The 25,706-nt window shown below is 43.5% G+C and overlaps 1 protein-coding gene across 2 annotated transcripts in view; it reads right to left on the reverse strand.

The window, feature by feature from the left end:
* The window catches only part of cep55l (centrosomal protein 55 like), a 34,581-nt gene extending 9,147 nt beyond the window's left edge, over positions 1-25,434 (reverse strand). Inside the window, exons 1-6 of one of the 2 annotated variants that reach the window (XM_060842379.1) lie at positions 25,140-25,434; positions 18,612-18,722; positions 10,959-11,012; positions 7,118-7,244; positions 5,561-5,880; positions 1,734-1,805 (exon numbers count right to left, since the gene is read on the reverse strand). In XM_060842379.1, the coding sequence (XP_060698362.1) occupies positions 1,734-1,805; positions 5,561-5,880; positions 7,118-7,244; positions 10,959-11,012; positions 18,612-18,722; positions 25,140-25,310 (855 nt within the window). In that variant the 5' untranslated portion in view covers positions 25,311-25,434. Of the gene's footprint in view, positions 1-1,733; positions 1,806-5,560; positions 5,881-7,117; positions 7,245-10,958; positions 11,013-18,443; positions 18,723-25,139 lie in introns of both variants that reach the window. The other variant, XM_060842378.1, reaches the window with a different exon arrangement.
* Positions 25,435-25,706: the final 272 nt, after the last annotated feature.

A 25,706-nucleotide genomic window follows, 5' to 3' on the forward strand; every position in this document is an offset into this window, starting at 1 on the left:
GCTTGGTTTTGTGGCATGCATTTGTAATGTGTGGCTCTGTAAACGGAATTTAAATTGCAAAGTGACTATGCTCCAGTTCTGTCCTTCACCTGAAGGGCGGCACGGTGGCACAGTGGTTAGCACTGCTGCCTCACAGCGCCAGGGACCTGGGTTCAATTCCCACCTCAGGCGACTGACTGTGTGGAGTTTGCACGTTCTCCCCGTGTCTGCGTGGGTTTCCTCTGGGTGCTCCGGTTTCCTCCCACAGTCCAAAGATGTGTGGGTCAGGTGAATTGGCCATGCTAAATTGCCCGTAGTGTTAGGTAAGGGGTATATGTAGGGGTATGGGTGGGTTGCGCTTCGGCGGGTCGGTGTGGACTTGTTGGGCCGAAGGGCCTGTTTCCACACTGTAAGTAATCTAAATCTAATCTGACAATCCTTCCCCTCTACGTAGAGGTTCTCATTTGAGTCAGTAATAGACTCTATTTCCTTGGTCAACTCTCTTGCTCTTTGCAATTATGAAAATATATCTATTAATATTGTTCATGCCTGCACTTTCTTAATCTCATTTTAAAATTTGTTCTCTTTATTTTCTATAAGTCTCCATATTTTTCAGTAGAGTTCTAAGAGTTTTTAATAAACCTTATCCTATCGTGTACTCTTTGATCTCTAGAGGGGTCTGGATTTAGGAGTCATGACTTTTTCCTTTGTGGAAACATTTTTGTTTAGAACGCTCTTTTTCCTCTTTGACCTGCTCATACTGCTACGATATGAATTTACTTTAAACTGGTTTTTAAAACTATTTTCTACAAATCACACCAAATTTGAATAACATCGGTCTTTCCACTTTATCAAGATGCTCTCTCAAGCTTAGTCCTCCACCTGTTCAACATCTTCCCTAAAAGACAAGTACAGATCTATCCCTTCTCTTGTTAGGCTTGCTGTGCACAGGTTAAACTCCATTGCCTTTCTCCTGACAATTTCAGTTAATATGGAGTATTTCAGATCCCCTATCACTGTTGCGTTGCATCTGCATTTCTTAACAATTTTTCAACATATTTGTTCATCTATTTCCTGAATCAGGGCACATAGTTAGGTTTCCAGAATGATAGTCCCTTTCATAATCTTCAGTTCAATTTAAGTGACTTTCTTTGATGATCTTTCAAGCATATCAAACCTCCTCATAGGTGTGATTCTTTTTCGAATCAATATTGTGACCCCCTATCCTTTTGATTACTAAATTTTCTGCCATGCATTTCTGGTTTTGCTTGTCCCCCTTCTCAAACTACATTTGCTCCCATTTGCCTGACTAGCAAAATTCCCTAACATAGTATTGGTCTCAGCCCATGTTGAGGTGCAACCAGTCTAATCTTCATCACTTGTGGTATTGGCCCACCTTCATTGAGGTACTGCCCAACAAATTAGAATTTATGACTATGTCTCAGATGTTTCTTGGTAATTGAATTTGAGATGATACTTCAATACATCCATTATATCAAGGCAACTTTTTTCCGCCTGAATAACTCTTAATCATTCCAGAATTTACAAAACAAGCTAATTTATTTGGTATCAGATGGCAAATTAAAAAGATTAGATGGGAAAAAAACTGTAGAATTAAATTTACAGAATACTGTTGCTCAATGCTCCAAATGTAGAAATGGTTGTGAAATAATTCAATTGCTTCATATCTTAGACAGAGGCACAAACTTCAGTACATTTATGCTAATTAAGAACAGCACTGTACATTGCTGTACCTGTTGTTCCATCACTCTATTTCTCGTCTGTTCTTCTTGTTGATTTATAGATGACCTTTGAAGGAGCTGTATCTGCAAGAACATTAAAAAGGTAACTTGTTAACATAGTTAATTTTTAAACCAAAGTTTTAGATTGGTACAATAAGTAAAACCATTCAAGAAAACTAATACTTACCGTACATGTCTCCACATCAAGTACATATTGTTGCTTTTAAAGGTATCTGACCAAAGTTCAGTTAATAAATGGCAATCAAATCCAAAACCTCAAATCACGGTCTGCTCAAATGTCCTGGGTCATTTGTATATTTTAACTATCTTGAAGACAACATCAATAATTCTATTAGGATTATTCACCTCAAATAAATGCCTGCTCAGAGATATATTTTGAGCTTCTTTAAATGACTAAATGAAAAAGATTTGAAGATATCAGAAATTGATACTGATAGCGTTGCGTTGTAAGCAAACATATGGAGTATTTAAGTCCGGTGTTAATGGCTGCTAGATTTATATGCCATAGCCCCTAAATCTGTTCCATGAGCATTCTCAGAAGTCACAGAAGACTACAGCACAGAAGAAAAGCCCCTTGGCCCATCGAGTCTGAACTGGTCAAAAATAAGAACCTAACTATGCTAATCCTATTTTCCAACACTTGGCAGTATACTTGTATGCCTTTGCATTGCAAGTGTATACTGTAACACCCTTTTGAGCTAGCATTACACCAAATTCAACTGTGTATTACCATGCTAAACAGGATAGATTTTGAACAGATCTTACAATTCACAACTAGGCACCCATAGATGCTCTGGGTCATTATCAACAGAATTGTCCTTTGCAACAATATGCAACATCATGGCCTAACCAATCTCCCACTCTAACACTACTATTAAGAGAATCAACCTTGGTTCAATGAAGAGCAAAGGAGGGCATGCCAGGAGAAGCACAGATATATCTCAAAATGAGTTATCAGCCTGGTGAAGCTACAGCATAAGCAGCAAATGATAGAGTTAAGTGATTACAGTTAACAAAATCAAATCCTGCCACATCTAGTTGTAATAGTGATGCAACAATTGAACAACGCACTGGAGGTAGCGGTTCTACAAATAATCCCTGTACTCAATGAGGAGCCCAGCACAAAAGATAAGGCTGAAGTATTTGCAACGATCTCCAGCCAGAAGTGCTGGATGGATGATTGAGCTCAGTCTCCTCCAAAGGTCTCTAGCATCACAGGTTCCAGATTTCAGCCAAACATTCACTTCATGTGATCAAGGAATGGCTGGAGATACTTCATACTGGAAAGGCCAAGAGCCCTAACAACATTCCAGCAATATTTCTGAAAACTAGAGCTCCAAAACATGCCACATTGCTAGCTGCTGTTGCTGCAATACAGCTACAATACTGACAACATGGAAATTGCCCAGGTATGTCCTGAACACAAAAAAGCAGAGAAAATCCAGTATGCCCACTATAGTCCAACGAGTCTGCTCTCAATTATCAGTGAACTGAAGTGATGGAAGGTGTCATCAACTGTGCTATCAAACAGCACTTTCTCAGCGATATCTGGCTCTCTAACAATCAGTTTGCATTCTGGCAGGGCCACTCAGCTCCTGACCTTTGTTCAAACATGGGCAAAAAGAGAGTTGAATTCCAGTGATGAGGTAAAAGGACTGTCCTTGACATCAGGCCTGGCAAAACTGGAGTTAACTGGAATTGGGTAGAAAACGTTTGCTGAATATAGTCATTGCTGGAACAAAGGCAGATGATTGTGGTTGATAGAGGTCATTCATTTCAGCTCCAGGACCATCTCTAGAAAAATTCATCAGGCTAGTGACCTTGACCCAACTATTTTCAACTGCTTCAATGACTTTCCTTCCATTAAGTCAGAGGTAAGAATGTTCACTGATATTTGTACAATGTTCAGCACTAGTGAGTTTTAAGATTTGTAGCTCAGGTTGAGTTCTGAATGTAGGCTTGCTCGCTGAGCTGGAAGGTTCGTTTTCAGACATTTTGTCACCATACTAGGTATCATCATCACTGCACCTCTGGTTGAAGCACTGGTGGCATGGCCTGCTTTCTATGTTTAGGTTTCCTTTGGGTTGGTGATGTCATTTCCTGTTCTTTTTCTCGGGGCAGTAAATGGGATCCAAGTCAATATGTTTGTTGATAGAGTTCCATGCTTCTAGGAATTCTTGTGTCTCTGTTTGGCTTGTCCTAGGATGCATGTGTTGTCCCAGTCGAAGTAGTGAAAAATGAGGTCTGCAGATGCTGGAGATCACAGCTGCAAATGTGTTGCTGGTCAAAGCACAGCAGGTTAGGCAGCATCTCAGGAATAGAGAATTCGACGTTTCGAGCATAAGCCCTTCATCAGGAATAAGAGAGAGAGAGCCAAGCCGGCTGAGATAAAAGGTAGGGAGGAGGGACTAGGGGGAGGGGCGATGGAGGTGGGATAGGTGGAAGGAGGTCAAGGTGAGGGTGATAGGCCGGAGTGGGGTGGGGGCGGAGAGGTCAGGAAGAGGATTGCAGGTTAGGAGGGCGGTGCTGAGTTGAGGGAACCGACTGAGACAAGGTGGGGGGAGGGGAAATGAGGAAGCTGGAGAAATCTGAATTCATACCTTGTGGTTGGAGGGTTCCCAGGCGGAAGATGAGGCGCTCCTCCTCCAGCCGTCGTGTAGTTGTGTTCTGCCGGTGGAGGAGTCCAAGGACCTGCATGTCCTCGGTGGAGTGGGAGGGGGAGTTAAAGTGTTGAGCCACGGGGTGATTGGGTTGGAGAACACCTCTGGGCCGCCCGAACCAACCAACCCAATCACCCCGTGGCTCAACACTTTAACTCCCCCTCCCACTCCACCGAGGACATGCAGGTCCTTGGACTCCTCCACCGGCAGAACACAACTACACGACGGCTGGAGGAGGAGCGCCTCATCTTCCGCCTGGGAACCCTCCAACCACAAGGTATGAATTCAGATTTCTCCAGCTTCCTCATTTCCCCTCCCCCCACCTTGTCTCAGTCGGTTCCCTCAACTCAGCACCGCCCTCCTAACCTGCAATCCTCTTCCTGACCTCTCCGCCCCCACCCCACTCCGGCCTATCACCCTCACCTTGACCTCCTTCCACCTATCCCACCTCCATCGCCCCTCCCCCTAGTCCCTCCTCCCTACCTTTTATCTCAGCCGGCTTGGCTCTCTCTCTCTTATTCCTGATGAAGGGCTTATGCTCGAAACGTCGAATTCTCTATTCCTGAGATGCTGCCTAACCTGCTGTGCTTTGACCAGCAACACATTTGCACCAGTCGAAGTAGTGACCTTCCTCATCCGTATGGAAGGAAACGAGAGAGAGTGGGTCATGTCTTTTTGTGGCTAGTTGGTGTTCATATACCAAATCTGTTTACTGCCCAAAAATGAGTCAAAATCCATGAAGAAGTATTTTCAGCAGAAACTAATTCGTTCTTGCTTGGATTATGCTCTACGTACCAAGCTCTGACGAAGTCCAACTTTGTATTTCAAAAACTTTTTGTTTACAGACAGACTAATAAATATGGGTGAAGATTTGCCCACCACCACCAAATGTGCCTGCTGGTAATCAGAGCAATGAGAAGCAAATGCAAAGACAGACACGTGGAGGATGTTTGGGCAGTCTAGCAGTTATTTGGAAGGTGAAAACCAATCATGAATTACATGCTCAGGCACATTATCTAAGGAATGCTAACCAGTATTTAAAAAAGGAATTTACCCACATGCTGTGAACTCTCACTACTAAAAATGGCATTGGTTCATACCAATTTTAATAACCCAAACACTCAAGTCTGCATTATTAATAAAACATCTTTTTTTTACCTGATATAATAGGTCTGCTGATCTTTTTTTCTCCTCTTCATATTGAGCGTTTAAGTTTTCTAACTCAGTTTGAAGCTTCTGTATTTTTTCAGCTGAGCACTTCTTTTCTTCATCTGCCTTCCATTTACTGCAACCTTGTTCTGTTTGCAGTCTGACATTTAAGGCATTGACCTCCAAGCTCTTCTCTTCATAACGCTTTTTAATATCAGAAAGGTCCGATTTAAGTCTTTCTGCAATATCACGCTGTGCTTCAAAATCCTTTTTCATAGATGAAAGCAGCTGCTCATTGTATTTCTGTTTATTTTCCAGCTGTTGATTTGCTAGAAACATCAAAACATGTCAATTAATTCACAGGCACTCAAGGAAGGAACTCTAAAAATAACGCTCTTATAATCACAGGTACCAAAACTATCCAAAATAGACACTACAACTATATAACATATTACAGGTAGACAAATACTCAAATGAATGTGTTGCAATACTAAATAATAAACACACACAAATTGAATTAGTCTAGATGGTGATTACAAGTATACAGCAAGGCAATTAGGTACCAAAACTATCAGACCCAGAGTAAATAGACAAAATATTAGAGAACTAGCTACAAGCAAATTAATTAATTCATGAAGTTAAAAAAAAGACTTTTTTTAAAAAAACAATGTTTTATCAGGAAAATAGCAAAGGACATGTCCTTGAAGCCACATTTAGAGGATGCAAGATTCATGAGACCATCAGGAGCATTACTGCTTGTTCCATCAACTGAAACAAGTGGATTTGGCTGGTTACTTGGAACACATCAAGAAACACTTACCGACACAGGGTTAAAGTGGAGGGAGGATTAGAGTGGAGCTGGGCGAAAGGTACGAGCAACTTCTTACCCGTAACAAATCTATTTCAAATAAAGACTAGCTCGACTTTATTCACTCAGTAACCAACTATCAGGAGTATATCAATTACAAGCAAAGCATTTTAAAAATCTTTTTGGATGATTGACCGCCTATGTTTCATTGTAAATTCTAATGACAGGAAAACAAGTAACTCAGATCTCTGGAAATCACAGATGAAAAAGTTCAGTGAGTTCTACTGGGCATCCCAAATCTACTGGATTAGTGTCTCTTTTTTTCATGGGCAGTGATGCATTATTGCATAGAATTTACAATATAAGACATAACTTACAAAGCCTGACATGAAATGCACAAAGCATGTGTTTTGACTTCAGCTGCGTTTGAGCAGGTTTGTCAAAACGTAGTCTGTGGGCCACAATGGGGCCCTCAGAGGTCTGTTTTTTCAAACTAAAAATATTAATAAAACTTATATTAGTTAGCTGTGCTGCTTAGCACACTAACTATTTTTATTAGTTATTCATTTAAATTATTGCTTTACAGCTTTGGATTTGTTTATTTTTCTCTTCTATTCATGTCAACTGTTGTGATGAACCTTATTTTCTTGAAATTTGTTCACTATCCCCACAATGAGAGAGAAAACTGAAAAGTGCCATCATCCCCAACACAAGAAAGGTGGACAACCATGCGTTAGAAGAATGATGTAGTTCCATACTTTCTTCTTTGGAGTCAGAACACTGACTATTTTGTTGCTCGAGCTCAAATATCCGGCCAAGTAGACCCCTGACGTAAGCTTCCCGTTGTTGATCGTAAATCAGCCACTGCTGGTTTTTCTCTAGAGCCTATAAAACCAAACGCAGCTGTTACTTATGGCATTTAATTTTACTAACATAAGCATTTCATTAACTTAGAAGTATAAATATTGTTGGGCTTAAAGAAAAAATGAAATCTTTAAAGTAAAAACGGAGGTCAGTATTTGAAAGACAAATCTAACTGTAAACAGTACCTACATCGTTTCAAAGACAGATTGTACAATTGTACATTGCATTTCTGAATTTGTCTAACCACATACCATAAATATTCATCATATGGATAACTATGGATAACTAGGAGAAAGTAAGGACTGCAGATGTTGGAGATCAGAGTTGAGAGTGTGGTGCTGGAAAAGCACAGGTCAGGCAGCATCCGAGGAGCAGGAGAATCGACATTTCAGGCGGAAGCCCTTCATCAGGAATGAGGCTTGTGGGTCACGGGGGCTGAGAGATAAATGGGAGGGGGAAGAAGAGAAGGTACCTGGGAATGTGAAAGGTCAAATGAAGATGGGGTGGTGGTGATAAGTCAGAGAGGAAGGTGGAGCGGATAGGTAGGAAGGAAGATGGACACGTTAAGAGTGCTGTGCCGCATTTGAGGCTTGGGACTGGGATAATGTGGGGGAGGGGAAATTAGGAAACTGGTGAAATCCACATTGATCCCATGATATTGCAGGGTCCCAAGACAGAAGAGGAGGCGTTTTTCCTTCAGGCGTTAGTGAGGGTTTGGCGATTGAGGCAGCCCAGGACCTGCATATCCTTGGTGGAGTGAGATGGGGAGTTAAAGTGTTCAGCCAAGGGGCAGTGGGTTGGTTAGTGCAGGTGTCCCAGAGATGTTCTCTGAAACGATCTGCAAGTTGGCGTACTGTCTCCCCAATGTAAAGGAGATACTGGATGCAACGGATACAGTACATGTAAAGTACTTGTAAATTTCTGTCGGATGTGGAAGCATCCTTTGGGGCCTTGGACAAAGGTGACAGGGGAGGTGTTGACGCAGGTTTTGCACATCTTGCGTTGGTAGGGGAAAGTGCCGGGAGTGGGGTATGAGGCATGGATCTAACAGGGGAATCACGGAGTGAATGTCAGTCCAAAATGCAGAAAGGGGTAGGGAGGGAAATATATCCCTAATGGTGGGATCTGTTTGTAAGTGGCAGTGATGATGCAATATATCCGAAGGTTGGTGGAGCGGAAGGTGAGTACCTTGGAGGATGGGGTCCAAGGGCGGAGGTGCAGGAAGTGGAAGGGATGCACTGGATAGCATCACTGACCACGTGGGAAGGGAAATTGCGATCTTTGAAGGAGGAGGCCACCTGGGATGTTCTAAGATGGAATTGGTCCTCCTGGGAGCAGATGCAGCAGAGGCAGAGGAATTGGGAATAAGAGATGGCATTTTTACAGGAGGCAGAGGTGTCATCCAAGTAGCTGTGGGAGACAATGGGTTTGTAGTAGATGTCCATGGTTAGTCATTCAATGGAGATGGAGATAGACATGGAAAGTTCCAGGAAGGGGAGGGAAGTGTCTGAGGTGGTCCAGGTGAGTTTGAGGTCGGGGTGGAAGGTGTTGGTAAACTTGATGAATTGGTCAACCTCCTTGAGACCACAAGGTAGCACCAATACAGTAATCGATGTAGTGGAGGGAAAGGTGGGGAATGGTACCAGTGTAGCTGTCAAAGATGAAATGTTCCACGTACCTGACGAAGAGGCAGGTCCATGCAGCTGCCCATGGTTTGGAAGGCAAAGTTGTTGAAGGTGAGGACCAGTTCAGCCCAGTGAATGAGTGTGTCAGTGGAAGGGTACTGGCTGGGTCAGTAAGAGTGGAAGAAACGGAGGGCTTGAAGGCCTTCATTGTGGCGGGTAGATATGTACAGGGATTGGGTGTCCATGGTGAAGATAAGGTGTTAGGGGTCGGGGAAATTAAAGTTTTGGAGGAGGTGAAGGGCATGGGTGGTGCCCCAAATGTAAATGGGGAGTAAGGGGGGCAGGTATGCAGGGATGAGTTCAGTGGGGCGGGAGCAGGCTGAGACAATGGGTCGACCTGGCAGCCAGGTTTATGAATCTTGGGTAGGAGATAGAATCAGGTAACTGGTTGTACTGAGCAGAAGGTGTTTCATTATCTATTAATTTATGAAGTTAAGCCAATTGATAAGTGCACGACTTTATTCCATATCAGAAATGCTTAAATTTTCTCAGTCATTAATCCCAAACAGACAAGTGAATTTGCAAGTGAAACCTTCAAACTGAAGAACAGACCCATTAAACTACTTCAGACTACACCGCTATCAGCTGGAACATTCCACGTTATAAATATTTGGTCAAGACTGGCTTAGTTAGTACAAACTAATTTGAAGCAGCCTTGTGCGACACCTAGTGGAGAACTCAAATGCTGTTACAATTAGAAGTTAGCAAACACGGTCTCCACCCATCCAGTGACAAGAAGCATGGCCTCTTCTACGAATGCAGAATTCACTGATTATAGTAGGCAGATTCATTTGCAGCTGTGGTATTACAGCAAAGATTTGCAGCAAATTGTTAATGAAACTAAAAGTCTACATTAAGAAGAAAGTGAAGTGGTGTGTCAGCAATTTTGACAGTAGGAAGGGGTCATGCTTTTCAAATCACTGACACAAACTGCTGGAGCATTTTAAGTAGAAAATTTAAGCATTCCTGATATGGACTCAAGTCGTGCACCAGTTAATTGGCTTGACTTCATAAGTTAATAGATATTGAAACATTTTCTGCTCAGTACAACCAGTTACCTGATTCTATCTCCTACCCAAGATTTATAAACGTTACTGCCCCGGTCGACCCACTGAACTCACCTCTGCATACCTTGACACCTAACTGTCCCCCTTAGTCCAGGAATTCCCCACATATGTTCAGGGCACCAGCCATGCCCTTCACCTCCTCCAAAACTTTAATTTCCCCGACCCCTAACACCTTATCTTCACCATGGACACCCAATCCCTGTACACATCTACCCGCCACAATGAAGGCCTTCAAGCCCTCCGTTTCTTCCACTCTCACTGACCCAGCCAGTACCCTTCCACAGACGCACTCATTCACTGGGCTGAACTGGTTCTCACCTTCAACAACTTTTCCTTCCAAACCATGGGCAGCTGCCTGGGCCCCAGCTATGCCTGCCTCTTCGTCAGGTATGTGGAACAGTCCATCTTTCACAGCTATACTGGCACCATTCCCTACCTTTCAGCACACAATGAACATTAATCAATCATTTTTGCAGTCCAATTTTCCAAGGACATTAAGGCATGTGATATGGATTGGAAAATCTTCAGATTTCCATGTGGGGCACAAACTATTGCAAAGATATTTCTCAGGTCGTGTCAGTAGTTTCTGTGAAAGTCATCAGATGATTTGTTTTTATCTCCAGTTTTATGCTCACTAACGAATTATCAACAATCATTAATACAGTTGTTTCTGCCCACAGTATTGGATAATTTGAGACACTAGACACAACAAATTTGAAATCAGTGTTAATGCAAAAGGATACTGATATTGTTCCGAGCACAACATTGAAGTGAGTCGGTTTTAAACATGCATGGTTTAAACTGATGGGGACTGTTCATGAAGTCTTAATTTTAATTTTATATAGTTATTTATTTTTGCTTCATCTAGATGCCATACCCAATTCTCGATTCATCTCTTTTTCAGTTTATCTTTAGAGGCATTAACCAACTACTTCAGTAAATTATTTCATCATGTTTTCTATTGATATAACTAGAATACGTACATCTTTTAGTTGAGCCTGGAGTGTTCCCATTTCATGTGATGATCCACTTTGGCACTATATGAAATGAAAACAAAGTCATTCTTAATTGAAGCCCCAGAATAAACCAGGAAGATTGCTTTTTGGACTGGAAGCCCCAAAACAAACCACAAAGATTGCTTTTCAGAGGCCTGCTACCACTGTTCCACAGGGATCCGTCTGGGTCCTCTTTTGTTTGTCATTTATATAACTGTGTGGATGAGAATATAGAAGGCATGGTTAGTAACTTTGCGGACGACATCAAAATTGGTGGTATAGGGTACAATGAAGAAGGTCATTTAAGATTACAAAGGGATCTTAATCAAGTGAGTCAATGGGCTGAAAAAAATGGCAGATGGTTTTAATCTGAATAAATGTGAGGTATTGCAATTTGATACAACAAATAAGGGCAGGATTTGTAAAAAGGGTCTTAAGTAGCGTCATAGAACAGAGGGACCTCGGGTATTCAGGGTACATAATTCTTTAAAGTTTGTGTCACGTAAAGAAAGAGTGGTTAAAAAAGCCATTTAACACACTTGCCTTCATTGCTCAGTCCATTGGCAAGTTGATGTTCATCTTTGGTATATGAACATCAACTAGCCACAAAAAAGACATGACCCCCTATCACTAGTATCCTTATATACAGATGAGGAAGGACACTACTTCAACTGGGACTACACATCAGTCCTAGGACAAGCCAAACAGAGAGACGCATGAGAATTCCTAGAGGCACTGCATTCCAAGCGAACTCTATCAACAAACACATTGTTTTGGATCCCATTGACCACCCCCTGAGAAAAAGAACAGGAAATTACATCACCACAGTAAATGACATCACAAGCCCAAGGAAACCCAAACACAAATAGACAGCGGGCTACACCACAGTGCTTCTTCCGGAGGCTCACTGAAGATGTTGCCTAGTATGGTCATGGAACGTCAGCAAACAAACCTACATTCAGCATGAATGGTTTGGCCTGAATGGTCTGGTTCTGTGCAGTATGACTAGGACAACTGGAAATCAATCAACACTTAAAATTAACAACAAAATTAATCTGAATTCTTCTCTCTCTAATACATGTAGAGATAATTTCAGGAAACAAATCCTGATGAGGGATATTAGAATAAAAATTAGTTGTGACAAGAACAATGGCTTTAAGAGGTGTCTGAGGTGGTGTGTTGGCACTATAATTTAAGAGGTGTATTTTTCGCTTTTTTCTTAGAGGTTTTAAGGCCTAAGCGTGGAGCTGTCTATTTCAATCAAGTAAACAGCTTGTGAGGCCTTGAGTTTTTTAAAATGTTAAAACAATAGAAGCGGATTGGATGGGTGGGGCCAAGCTCCCACTGAACCAAGATTTTTAGTCTTAGTTTTTGCGTAGTAGCAGTTGCTGGAGTCTTGAAAATGGGTTTGGAAGCTGCAGGTACATCTCTCCCTGCAACTCAGGTTTTCTTTAGATGCTTTCCTCCTGGAGTGGAGAACTGCCCATGAGACAAATCTATTGTACTGAATTTGCCTTTACCAAGTGTGTGTTTATGGAATGTTAACTACTGAACAGTAACTGTTTCAATAAAGTAAGTAATCTACTATCCTGTTAGGTTTTCCAACAGAGTTCAGTAATTCCAATTTCTTATTTCTTTTGTTGTATTTTAAACCACAGTATATGAATAAAACGTGTTTTGCTTTAAGACTGGTGGATTTGATCAACTGAATTACACCTGGCATGTAATGCCTAGCATTTCCGTTTAAAATAAGAGAAAGTTAGGGTCCCGGCTATTATCATCTTATATCTTGAGGGAGTTTAATCTGGTTCATCATTGTCAAAAATTAGGTGTTGTAAGTAATTGGAGCAGTCTACCTTACACCATGCATGGTTAATCAGCATTTTCCTGCAACTTACTGAAAACAGTTTGGTTTACAAGTTCAAAAATTTCACAGAACAACCTTTAATATGTTTATAACCTAATGTTTCAGGTACAGGGTAATACATTTCAACAAGAATGAAAGGTAAGGGAATCCTGGCTTTAGTTTCCTTCAATGACAAGGGTGATAGAAACAATGAAGAAACAAAGAAGAACATATGATTCAGATCAAGTAAATTTCTCAATCAAGATTTAAGCCAAATATGATAGGTTGAGCAGGTAAATCAAAAGGAGACGCCTGGCAAAGAGAGAATGAAGACGGTGTGGCAGTTTACATGAAAGAATGCTCAAAACATTTTCTAACTACCTCTAAATAGTCACTAGATACAAGAGGCAGGATGAAATCTATCTGAAACAAAGAGGGTAATTTATACTTATAACCACAGGGCAAGGCTGCAATAGTTAACAAGTGCTTTACACCAGTGCTTATGAAGACAACTAAACATTTGTAGAGGTAGAGATGACAGAAATAATAGTAGTGTTAAAAATGTAAGTCATAGTCCATTGAAACGTTGCTTATGCCAAGATTGTAAACATCACCTGGTCTGGATAGTGTGTATTCCAGATTGTTAATAAAAGTTCAGTACAGATAGGCCAGCAGAATGGGAAAGCACATGGCAGATGGAATTTATTAGGGATAGCGTGAGGTGATCCATTTTGGCGCAAGCTAATTTAGACGTAATAACAGAATTTTAAAAAGGATAGAGGATGCAGGACTTCATGTGTATTGATTGGCAGGTGATACAGACTTTTAGGCTTCTGAAATACATGTACGAGTTAATACGTTGTGCTGAAGCTTTACAGAAGTCTGGCTGGGCCACAATTACAGTAGTGCAGGCCGTTCTGCTTCATTTTATGAAGGCTGGGAAGGACCTTGACATGGTGCAGAGGAAACTTACCAGGATTGTTCCAGAGATGCAAAAATTAGCTACAAAGTTAGGTGAAACTGGAAAAAGTGGGAACAACAATAAAATTGCTGAAAAACCCAGCAGTTCTGGCAGCATTTGTGCAGAGAAAGTAGAGTTAATGATTTGGGTCCAGTGACCCTTCTTCAGAACTGATCTTAGCTAGGAATTGGTTGGTATATGTGGTGAAAACTGAGGGTTTGGAGGGGGGGGGGGAGCAAACTGAAGGTGGAGATGGAGCCAAGAGACAATCAATTGGGCAGTCAAAGGAAGGGTAAAAGGTCAGCCTGGGAGAATGAATAGCTGCTCAGGGGTAGCTGACAATGGGTTGTTAGTAGTAGCAGCCAATGTGATGACAAAGTCTGGTGTGGGCTGCTGGACCATGACCCCACCGTGGAACATCAGGCCATTGTGTCCACAACAGTCAGGAATCTCATTTCATGTGATGATCTCCCTTCCACGACTTCCAAAATCATAATCCCCCAAACCCAGGCAGCTTGCTTCTACCTCCAACCCAAAATCGACAAACAGAACTGCCCAGGCAGACTACTGTTCTGCCTTCTCCTGCCCCACAGAACTCAACTCTTCCTACTGCAACTCTATTCTTTTCTCACCTTGACCAATCCATCCCCCCTCCTCCCACCCAATCATAATTGATATGTTTTTTCTATTTTCTCGCCATAACCTTTGATCCCCTTGGCAATCAAGATCCTATCTCTGTTTTAAATAAACGCAAATGCTGGCACTCACAGCCCTCCAGGCTAATGAAGTTTCTCCCTAGCCCTGTCCTAAAGAGTTTTCCCTTTAATCCAAGGTTGTGCCCTCAGATCCTCATCTTTCTTGCCAATGGAAACATCTTCCCAATATCTACTCTGGCCAGGCCATTCAATATTCTCTAAGTTTCAACCAGATTCTCCTTCAACCTTCTAATTATCACACGTAGTCCCAGAATCCTCAAACATTCCTCATGTTATGTCTTTCATCCCTGGGATCATTCTTATGAACCTTCTCTGGCTCCAGGGCCAATACATCTGGAGATATGGGGGTGCAAAATTGTTCACAATACTCTAAATATGGTCTGACCAAAGCTTTATAAAGCCTCAGAATTACAGCCCTGTTTTTATATTCTAGTCCTCTCAAAATAAATGACAACATTGTATTTGCCTTCCTAATTACCAACTCAACGTGCAAGTTTACCTTGAGAGAATCCTGATCTAGAACTCCCAAGTCCCTTTGCACTTCAGATTTCTGAATTTTCTTCCTATTTACAAAATAGTACATGCCTCCATTCTTCCTAGAAAAGCAAATGACCTTGAAATTTCCTACATTGTATTTCATCTGCCACTTGTTTGTCCAATCTCCAAACCTGTCAAAATTTTCTGAGACCTCCCATCTCCTCAATACTACCTGCCCCTCCACCCATCTTTACATCTATACATACCAAGCTTTTCAACATGGAACTTGCTGACCATAGCGTTCTGGAAACAAAGGCAGTTAATGACTTCAAAACAATTAATTTATCCATGGAAAGTGAGATGTGCCGACTGGGCTTGGAAAGAACTTTCAGGTACTGGCATTCCATATGTCTGCTGCCTTTGTCCTACTAGATGGTCATGGTTGTGGGTTTGGAAGGTGCCAAGGAGCTTTAAGGAGTCTTGGTGAATTTCTGCCATGCATCTTGTCTACCAAGCATCAGTGGATGTGGTGTTTAGGGAGTCAAGTGGTTAACTACTTACTGCAAAATTCCTCACCTCTGACCTGAACTCATAGCTACAGTATTTATTTGACTAGTTCAGTCAAGAAACATAGGAACAGAAAATAAGTGCAACAATAGGCCATTCAGCCCTTTGTGCCTGTAACACTATTCAATACAATCCCAACTGATCATGCAATCTCATATCCCATTTCTGCCTTCTCCCTATAACCCTTGATCCCATTAGCCACAAGGGCCACATCCAGCAGCCTCTTGAATATATCTAATGAACTGACTCCAACAGCTTTCTTGTGGGAGAGAATTCCACAGGTTCACAACTCTGAGTGAAGAAGTTTTTCCTCATCTCAGTCCTGAATAGCTTAGCCCTTATTCTTACACTGTGACTCCTTGTTCTGGACATCCCCCAATGTTGGGAACATTCTTTCCACATCTAGCCTGTCCAGCCCCATCAAAGTGTTATGTTTCTATGAGATCTCCCCCCCACCCCCATTCTTCTAAATCCTAGCAAATGCAAGCCGTTGATCCAGTCTCTCCTCACAGGTCAATCCTGCCATCCTGGGAATCAGTCTGGTAAAGCTTTGCTGGACTCCCTCAGTAAGAAGAATGTCCTTCCTCAGACTAGGAAAGCAAAACTGCACATAATACACAAGGTGTGGTCTCACCAAAGCCCTGTACAACTGCAGCAAGACATCCTTGCTCCAATACTCAAATCCTCTTGCTATGAAGGGGACCACATCATTAGTTTCCCTCACTGCCTGTTGCCCCTGCATGCCAACCTTCATTGACTGTTCCACCATGACACCCAAATTTCATTGCACCTCACTTTTTCCCATACTGTCACCATTCAGATAATCTGCCCTCCTGTTTTTGTGACCTCACAATTATCCACATTATATTGAATTTGCCAAGTATTTGCCCACTCAGCCAGTCTGTCCAAGTCACCATGCAGCCTCTTAGCACCCTCCTCACAGCACACACTGCCACCCAGCTTAGTGTTAGCTGCAAAGTTGGAGGGGTGGCATTCAATTCCTTCGTCCAAATGGTTAATGTATGTTGTGAACAGCTGAGGTCCAGCACTGAACCCTGTGTGGCACCCCTCTCATCACTGTCTGCCACTGCAAAAAAGGCCCCATTTATTCCAACTCTCTGCTTCTTTATCCATGTCAATACATTATAACTACATTAAGGATAAAAGGGTAACTAGGGAGAGAATATGGCCCCTCAAAGATCAACAAAGCAGCCTATATGTGGAGCCACAGGAGATGGGGGAAGATACTAAATGAGTGGAAAAGGACATGGATGATATAGAATGTAAGGAGATAGGTGGGGACATCTTGAAAAATGTCTATATTACAGAGGAAGTAATGCTGGACATCTTCAAATGCATAAAAGTGGATAAATCCCCAAGACCTGATCAGGTGTAACCAAGAACACTGTGGGAAGCTAGCGTAGTAATTGCTGGGGGCCTCGCTGAGATATATGTATCATCAATAGTCACTGGTGAGGTACCAGAAGATTTTAGGTTGGCTAACGTGGTGCCACTATTTAAGAAAGGTGTTAAGGAAAAGCCAGGGAACTATAGACCGGTCAGCCTGACATCAGTGGTGGGCAAGTTGTTGGAGGGAATCCTGAGGGACAGGATGTACATGTATTTGGAAAGACAAGGACAGATTAGGGATAGTCAGCATCGCTTTGTGCATGGGAAATCATGTTTCACAAACCTGATTGAGTTTTTACAGAAGAAACAAAGAGGATTGATAAGGGCAGAGCAATAGTTATGATCTATATGAACTTCAGTAAGGCAAACAATATTCCTCATGGGAGACTGGTTAGAGCTCATGGAATACAGGGAGAACTAACCATATGGATTCAGAACTGGCTCGACGGTAGAAGACAGAGGGTGGTTGGGGGGGTTACTTTTCAGACTGGAGGCCTGTGAACAGTGGAGCGCCATAACGATCGGTGCTAGGTCCACTGCCTTTTGTCATGTATATAAATACTGTGGATGAGAACATAGTAAGTATATTAGTAAGTTTGCAGATGCCACCAAAATTGGAGGTGTAGTGGACAGTGAAGTTTACCTCAGTACAACAGGATCTTGACCAGATGGGCCTATAGGCTGAGAAGTGGCAAATGGAGTTTAATTCAGATAATTTAGATAAACGCGAGGTGCTGCAGTTGTAGAAGCAAATCAATGCAGGCCTTATACACTTAATGGTAAGGCCCCGGGGAGTGTTGCTGAACAAAGAGACCTTGGAGTACAGGTTATTAGTTCCTTGAAAGTAGAATCGCAGATAGATAGGATAGTGGGGGTGGCATTTGGCATGCTTTCCTTTATTGATCAGATCACTGACGAGAGGAGTTGGGAGGTCATGTTGCGGCTGTTCAGCGCATTGGTTAGGCCACTTTAGGAATATTGCATGCAATTCTGGTCTCCTTCCTACCGTAAGGATATTGTGAAACTTAAAAGGGTTCAGAAAATATTTACAAGGCTGTTGCCAAGGTTGGAGGATTTGAGCTACAGGGAGAGGCTAAATAAGCTATTTTCCCTTGAGCGTCAGAGGCTGTGGGGTGACCTTATAAAAGGTTTATAAAATCATGAGGGGCACGGATAGGATAAATAGACAAGGTCTTTTCCCTGGGATGGGGAGGCCAGAACTAGAGGACAGAGGTTTAGGTTGAGAGGGGAAAGATATAAAAGGGACCTAAGAGGCAACATTTTCAACAGAGGGTGTATGGAATGAGCTGCCAGAGGAAGAGGTGGAGGTTGGTACAATCACAGCATTGAAAAGGCATCTGGATGGATATATGAAGAGGAAGAATGATATTACTGGCAGACAGTGGTGCTTCTAAAATCCAAGGAACAAGATTAAATGGGGATATTAGTGAAACTGATGTGTATAAAACTACAATATCTTGAATAAACAATTTTACCTGAGGTAAAAGATTTGGAACGCTGATTTCAAGTTCTTTGCATTTTAAAGTGATTGCAGACAGTTTATTTTTCAGATTTTCAGTTTCCTCACTCAAGGACTTGAAGAGCTGTTCTTTTTTCTTTATATCATTATTTTTATCTTCAAGCATTCTGCGCAGGGCATTCACCTCATTACTTCCAGATTTGGATAACTGATCTTTCATCGTCTGTAGCTGCCTGTCTTTCTGTTCAAGTTCTTGGATCTGTTTCTGCTTTGTAGTTTCAAGTGCCAGAATTTTCTGTATGAAAAAAGCAAAAATATTAAAGATGTTGCCTTGAAACCTTACTCTTTTGCAAAGATCAAAAATAGATTGAGAAAAAAATACCTCTACTTTCAGTCTAAGATGCCCACAAATGGAGTGGTCTTTGAAAAGGTCAGATTCATACAATGAGAAAAGTAAAAAGGAAAAATTCACTAAAAATGGATGTACAACTGGACACCAATGCAGAAATTTGAGGCATTTATGTACTATCATCTCCCAACAGACCAGGAGGATTCACTTGTATTTCATTAAATAGTACCACAAGATATTTTATTTCCATCTTAGTTATGGTAGGGAGAACCAGAAAAAGTTATAGAGTCATAGAGGTGAACAGCATGGAAACAGACCCTTCGGTCCAACCCGTCCATGCCGACCAGATATCCCAACCCAATCTAGTCCCACCTGCCAGCACCCGGCCCATATCCCTCCAAACCCTTCCTATTATATACCCATCCAAATGCCTCTTAAAATGTTGCAATTCTACCAGCCTCCACCACATCCTCTGGCAGTTCATTCCAGACACATACCACCCTCTGTGTGAAAAAGTTGCCCCGTATGTCTCTTTTATATCTTTCCCCTCTCACCCTAAAAACTATGCCCTCTAGTTCTGGACTCCCCAACCCTAGGGAAAAGACTCTGCCTATTTACCCTATCCATGCCCCTCAATTTTGTAAACTTCTATAAGGTCACCCCTCAGCCTCCAACACCCCATGGAAGACAGCCCCAGCCTGTTTAGCCTCTCCCTATAGCTCAAATCCTCCAACCCTGGCAATATCCTTGTAAATCTTTTCTGTACCCTGTCAAGTTTCACAACATCTTTGTTCAGCAACACTCCCTAGGACTTTACCATTAAGCATATAAGTTCTGCTAAGATTTGCTTTCCCCAATGCATCACCTCGCATTTATCGGAATTAAACTCCATCTGCCACTTCTCAGCCTACTGGCTCACCTGGTCAAGATCCTGTTGTAATCTGAGGTAACCCTCTTCACTGTCCACTACACCTCCAATCAGGAGCCAGCCATTACACATTTTTATAAGCATTTAGAGTTACACAATACAAACACGCACAGCTAACTCAAAAGTTTCAGTTGTCTGTTGCACAAGGCAAAACTAAATCCTGAATTAATAAGCACCCTTTCTTTGTGTGAATACAATTAATATATAATTAACAGATCTAACAGATAAACTGGGACTCAAAGTTTTAGCAGAAAGACCACACCTGAAACCTAAGTTCTCGGTCAGGATGCATTTGTATGTCAACCTGTATTATGTCTTCAGGTCTCTGAAATGAAAGTTGACCTTTTAAAAAAAAGAATGAGCCAAGGTGACACAGAATAGCTGAGGTTCAATTTCCTCTTTTGCAGAATGTGTCAATTGCAAATGGAGCTAATCTCGGCCCCCGAAAAATTGCTCGGGATCAAATTCTTGCAGCTCTGCTTTGAGTTCTCATGTAAGAGCAGGACTGGCTGCAGTGCATGCACAGTTCAATGTCAAACATTTTCTCAGTGTTTCCTGAAAATCACTTGGGAAAGATCATGGAACCACACCCCAATAAACAGTCTGTGTTCAAGAATGGGGCATGGAAAAACACACAATTAATCAACTTGATTGTTATTCTGTTTACAAAACACAAATGGTCAATGAAGGCAATGCAGTCCATGTGTTCTACGTGAATTCCAAAAGATTTTTGAAGTAGTGTAACAACTTGGACACCCACAAAAAAAGGCACAGAGGAACAGATACAAGGTTAGCTTAAAGTCAATAAACAGGGCATCGTGGAACAATTGTTTTGCAAACTTGAAGTATGTAGAGGTGTTTTAAGAGGACAAGAGTCACTGATTTTCTAATATCTATTAAGGATACTGACTTTGGTATAGATGCTGAAAAATGTGATGCTGGAAAAGTGCAGCAGGTCAGGCAGCATCCAAGGAGCAGGAGAATCAACGTTTCGGGCATAAGCCCTTCCTCAGGAATCCTTCTTGGTATAGATGCCACAACTTCAAAAGTTGCAATTGACCAAAATTGGAAGCATTGCAAATTGTGATAAATTTCAAGTGCGCATGGAATTGGTGTAAAATACAGCTTAATACAGAGATTGAACAAGATTTAAGGTGATAGGCAAAAGGATCAAAGACAACATAATTATAAATGTTTTTCAAGTGATTAAAATCTCAAACACACTGCTCAAGAGCATGATGAGGCAGAGTCAATTAAGACTTTCAAAAGCAAATTGGATAGACACCTGAAGCAAAAAGTGTTTGCAGACCCAAAGAGAAAAGGCTGACGAGGGAGACTAAATTAGTTGCGCTTACAGAGAGATGACAGACAAGCTGAACAATCTCGTTTCATACACTAATCATTCTATGATTTGGTTTACATCATTACACTTTGAAACAAAACACAGAAGCTTGCAGCAAGCAACTAAGTCGACCAACATGAGCTGAAATTAAAATTTTGGAATTAACATGTAAAAGTTGGCATCAATTGAAGGCCTTTTTAGATTTCCCTATTTTAAAATACAAACTATTGGAAGTGAATGGTAAAATAATAGAGCTGAAAACGTGTTGTAGGAAAAGCGCAGCAGGCCAGGCAGCATTCAAGGAGCAGGAGAATTGACATTTCGGGCATAAGCCCTTCCTCAGGAATGAGGAAAGTGTGTCCAGCAGGCTAAGATAAAAGTAGGGAGGAGGGACTTGGGGGAGGGGCGTTGGAGATGCAATAGGTGGAAGGAGGTCAAGGTGAGGGTGATAGGCCGGAGTGGGGTGGGAAGGGAGAGGTCAGGAAGAAGATTGCAGGTTAGGAAGGCAGTGCTGAGTTCGAGGGATTTGACTGAGACAAGGTGGGGGGGAGGGGAAATGAGGAAACTATATAAATCTGAGTTCATCCCTTGTGGTTGGAGGGTTCCTAGGTGGAAGATGAGGCGCTCTTCATCCAACCGTCGTGTTGTTATGGTCTGGCGATGGAGGAGTCCAAGGACCTGCATGTCCTTGGTGGAGTGGGAGGGGGAGTTAAAGTGTTGAGCCACGGGGTGGTTGGGTTGGTTGGTCCGGGTGTCCCAGAGGTGTTCTCTGAAATGTTCCGCAAGTAGGCGGCCTGTCTCCCCAATATAGAGGAGGCCACATCGGGTGCAGCGGATGCAATAGATGATGTGTGTGGAGGTGCAGGTGAATTTGTGGCGGATATGGAAGGATCCCTTGGGGCCTTGGCAAGAAATAAGGGAGGAGGTGTGGGCGCAAGTTTTGCATTTCTTGCGGTTGCGGGGGAAGGTGCCGGGAGTGGAGGTTGGGTTGGTGGGGGGTGTGGACCTGACGAGGGAATTGCGGAGGGTGTGGTCTTTTCGGAACGCTGATAGGGGAGGGGAGGGAAATATATCCCTGGTGGTGGCAGAAACGACGGCGGATGATACGCTGTATATGGAGGTTGGTGGGGTGGTAGGTGAGAACCAGTGGGGTTCTGTCCTGGTGGCGGTTGGAGGGGCGGGGCTCAAGGGCGGAGGAGCGGGAAGTGGAGGAGTTGCAGTGGAGGGCATCGTCGATCACGTCTGGGGGGAAACTACGGTCCTTGAAGAAGGAGGCCATCTGGGCTGTGCGGTATTGGAACTGGTCCTCCTGGGAGCAGATGCGGCGGAGACAAAGGAATTGGGAATATGGGATGACGTTTTTACAAGGGCCAGGGTGGGAGGAGATGTAGTCTAGGTAACTGGGAGTCAGTCGGTTTATAGTAAATGTCCGTGTTGATTCGGTCGCCCGAGATAGAAATGGAAAGGTCTAGGAAGGGGAGGGAGGAGTCCAGGTTAATTTGAGGTCAGGGTGGAAGGTTTTGGTAAAGTGGATGAACTGTTCAACCTCCTCGTGGCAGCACAAGGCTGCGCCGATACAGTCATCGATGTAGCGGAGGAAAAGGTGGGGGGTGGTGCCAGTGTAGTTGCGGAAGATGGACTGTTCCACATATCCTAAAAAGAGGCAGGCATAGCTGGGGCCCATGCGGGTGCCCATGGCAACTCCTTTGGTTTGGAGGAAGTGGGAGGATTGGAAAGAGAAGTTGTTCAGGGTGAGGACCAGTTCAGTCAGTCAAAGGAGAGTGTCAGTGGAAGGGTACTGGTTGGTACAGCAGGAAAAGAAGAAGTGGAGGGCTTTGAGTCCTTCGTGATGGGGGATGGAGGTGTACAGGGACTGGATGTCCATGGTGAAGATAAGACGTTGGGGACCGGGGAAGTGAAAATCATGGAGGAGATGGAGGGCATGGGTGGTGTCCCGAACGTAGGTGGGGAGTTCTTGGACTAAGGGGGACAGGACCGTGTCGAGGTACGCAGAGATGAGTTTGGTGGGGCAGGAGCAGACTGAAAATAACAGAGTCAGCAAGGCTTCATCAAGCAGAGATCATGTCTGACAAACCTGTTAGGATTCTTTGAGATGGTATTGAGCAAATTAGCAAAGGAGAGCCAGTGGATGTAATCTATTTGGATTTTCAGAAGGCCTTTAAGAGGTATCACACAGGAGGCTGCTAAATATCATAAAAACCCATAGTATTAAGGGCAAGATACTGGCCTGGATCAAGGATTGACTGACTTATAGAAGTCAGAAAGGGTGAATAAAGGGGTTCTTTTCAGGATGGCAACCAGTGAACAGTGGAGTTCTGCAGGAGTCAGTGTTGGGAACCATAACTATTCACATTATATATTAATGAACAGCACAAAGAAACTGAGGGCATTGTTACTAAGTTTGCAAATGACACGAAGATAGGTGGAAGAACAGGAAGTGTTGAGGAAGCAGGAAGGCTGCAGAAAGACCCAGGCAAGCTAGGAGAGTGAGCAAAGCAGTGACGAATGGAATACATTGAAACTTATAGAATGCTGTAAGATCTGAATAGAGGAACATGGAGAAGATGTTTCCATTAGGAGAGACTTGGATCTACAGGCACAATCTCAGAAAGAAGGAACAATCTTTTAGAACTGAGATGAGGAGTAATTTCTTTAGGGAGGAGAAAGTGAGGACGGCAGATGCTGGAGATCAGAGCTGAAAAACATGTTGCTGGAAAAGCACAGCAGGTCAGGCAACAAAGAGCAGGAGAATTGACGTTTCGGGCATATTCTTCAGCCATTCCTGAAGAAGGGCTTATGCTCGAAACGTCGATTCTCCTGCTCCTTGGATGCTGCCTGACCTGCTGCACTTTTCCAGCAACACGTTTATCAGCTGTAATTTCTTCAGCCAAAGGGTGGTTAACTTGTGGAACACTTTGCCATAGAAGGCTGTGGAGTCCAAATCATTGAGACAGCTATAGATAGATAGATAGATTCTTGTTTAGTAAGGTGGATCAAGGTTCATGGGGAGAAGGCAGGAGAACGGGGTTGAGAAACATATCAGTGTTGAGAGTGGTGCTGGAAAAGCACAGCAGGTCAGGCAGCATCTGAGGATCAGGAGAGTCAGCGTTTCAGACAAAAGCCCTTCATAAGGAATGATTGATGAAGGACTTTCACCTGAAACACCGACTCTCCTGCTCCTCAGGTGCTGCCTGACCTGCTGTGTTTTTTCCAGCACCACACTCTTAACTCTGATCTGCAGCATCTGCAGTCCTCACATTCACCTTGAGAAACATATGAGCAATGATCGAAAAGCAGAGCAGGCTCCGTGGGCAGAAGAGCCTAATTCGACTCCTAAGTCTTCTGGTTCTCTTTGTAAAGCTTCAAGGCAGCCAGCCAGGGAGATAGGCAAACGGGTGCGTGAAGATAGCTCAAGGCATCATGCTTGTCTCTACAGTCAGTGCTATTAGCTGACGCACTGGGAAGAAAAAACACAAGCATGAAGCAGCAAGCCCCTACATGACAACTTTCACAAACAACCGACGTGGCATGTGCTGAAGACAGTTTAAAAAAAAAACATTAATTGGATTGGTTAGCTTTCCTGATTCTATTAGGGAAAGACAATGACTGCAGATGCAGGAAACCAGATTCTGGATGAGAGTGGTGCTGGAAAAGCAGCTCAGGCAGCATCCGAGGAGCAGGAGAAGCCCTTCATCAGGAATAGAGGCAGAAAGCCTACAGGGTGGAGAGATAATTGAGAGGAGGGTGGGGGTGGGGGTGGGGGTGGGGGTAAAATAGCATATTGCCAGGTGATTGTTAACATTTATAACGTCAGTGATTTACAAAGGGACGGGGGGGGGGGGGGGGTAACTCGCTAGAGCAGACTGGCAGGTGAAGGGGGAAGGGCGGTGCACTGATGTCCCCGGGGGTCCCGCGGGCGGTGCACTAACGTCCCCGGGGGTCCCGCGGGCGGTGCACTGATGTCCCCGGGGGTCCCGCGGGCGGTGCACTGATGTCCCCGGGGGTCCCGCGGGCGGTGCACTAACGTCCCCGGGGGTCCTGTCCCGAGGCCGAGGCGGAGGCGGAGACCCACCTCCAGCAGGCGGTTCCTCTCGCGCTCCCATGTCTGGCCCTTGCTCAGCTCCTCCAGCGATCTCTTGAGCAGCGCGTTTTCTTTCCGGACCTTGTCGGTGTCGCTCTCGGACCGGGACACGTCCGCTTTGCGCAGGCCGAAGCGGCTGCTGATGATGTTCTTGGAAGTCATGGCAGTGTTGTGTTTACACCCTCTCTGCCCGGTAACGGGAGCAGCGCCTCACACCGACCGACCGACCAACCGCCGCCGGCACGAGCGGCAACGTCGCCACAAATTCAAATTCCCCACGTTTCCGGCCCCCCGCGGGGCATGCCGGGAGACAGCTGCACTGCGCAGGCGTCAGAAAGGTGGATTCTGGGAAGGGGACTAAACAGTGGCCAATATGGTTCATTTTAAATTCACTTAAAAAATCACACAACACTAGGTTATAGTCCTGCAGGTTTACTTGGAAGCACTGGCTTTCGGAGCATTGTGCAGCAGGGTCATAAGATACAGAATTTATAGCAAAAGATTAGTGCCATGCAACTGAAATGACATATTGAACCCCAAATCTAGATTGTTGTTAAG

This window comes from Hemiscyllium ocellatum, chromosome 22 (genome assembly GCF_020745735.1).
Source record: "Hemiscyllium ocellatum isolate sHemOce1 chromosome 22, sHemOce1.pat.X.cur, whole genome shotgun sequence".
Classification (NCBI taxonomy): Eukaryota; Metazoa; Chordata; class Chondrichthyes; order Orectolobiformes; family Hemiscylliidae; genus Hemiscyllium; species Hemiscyllium ocellatum.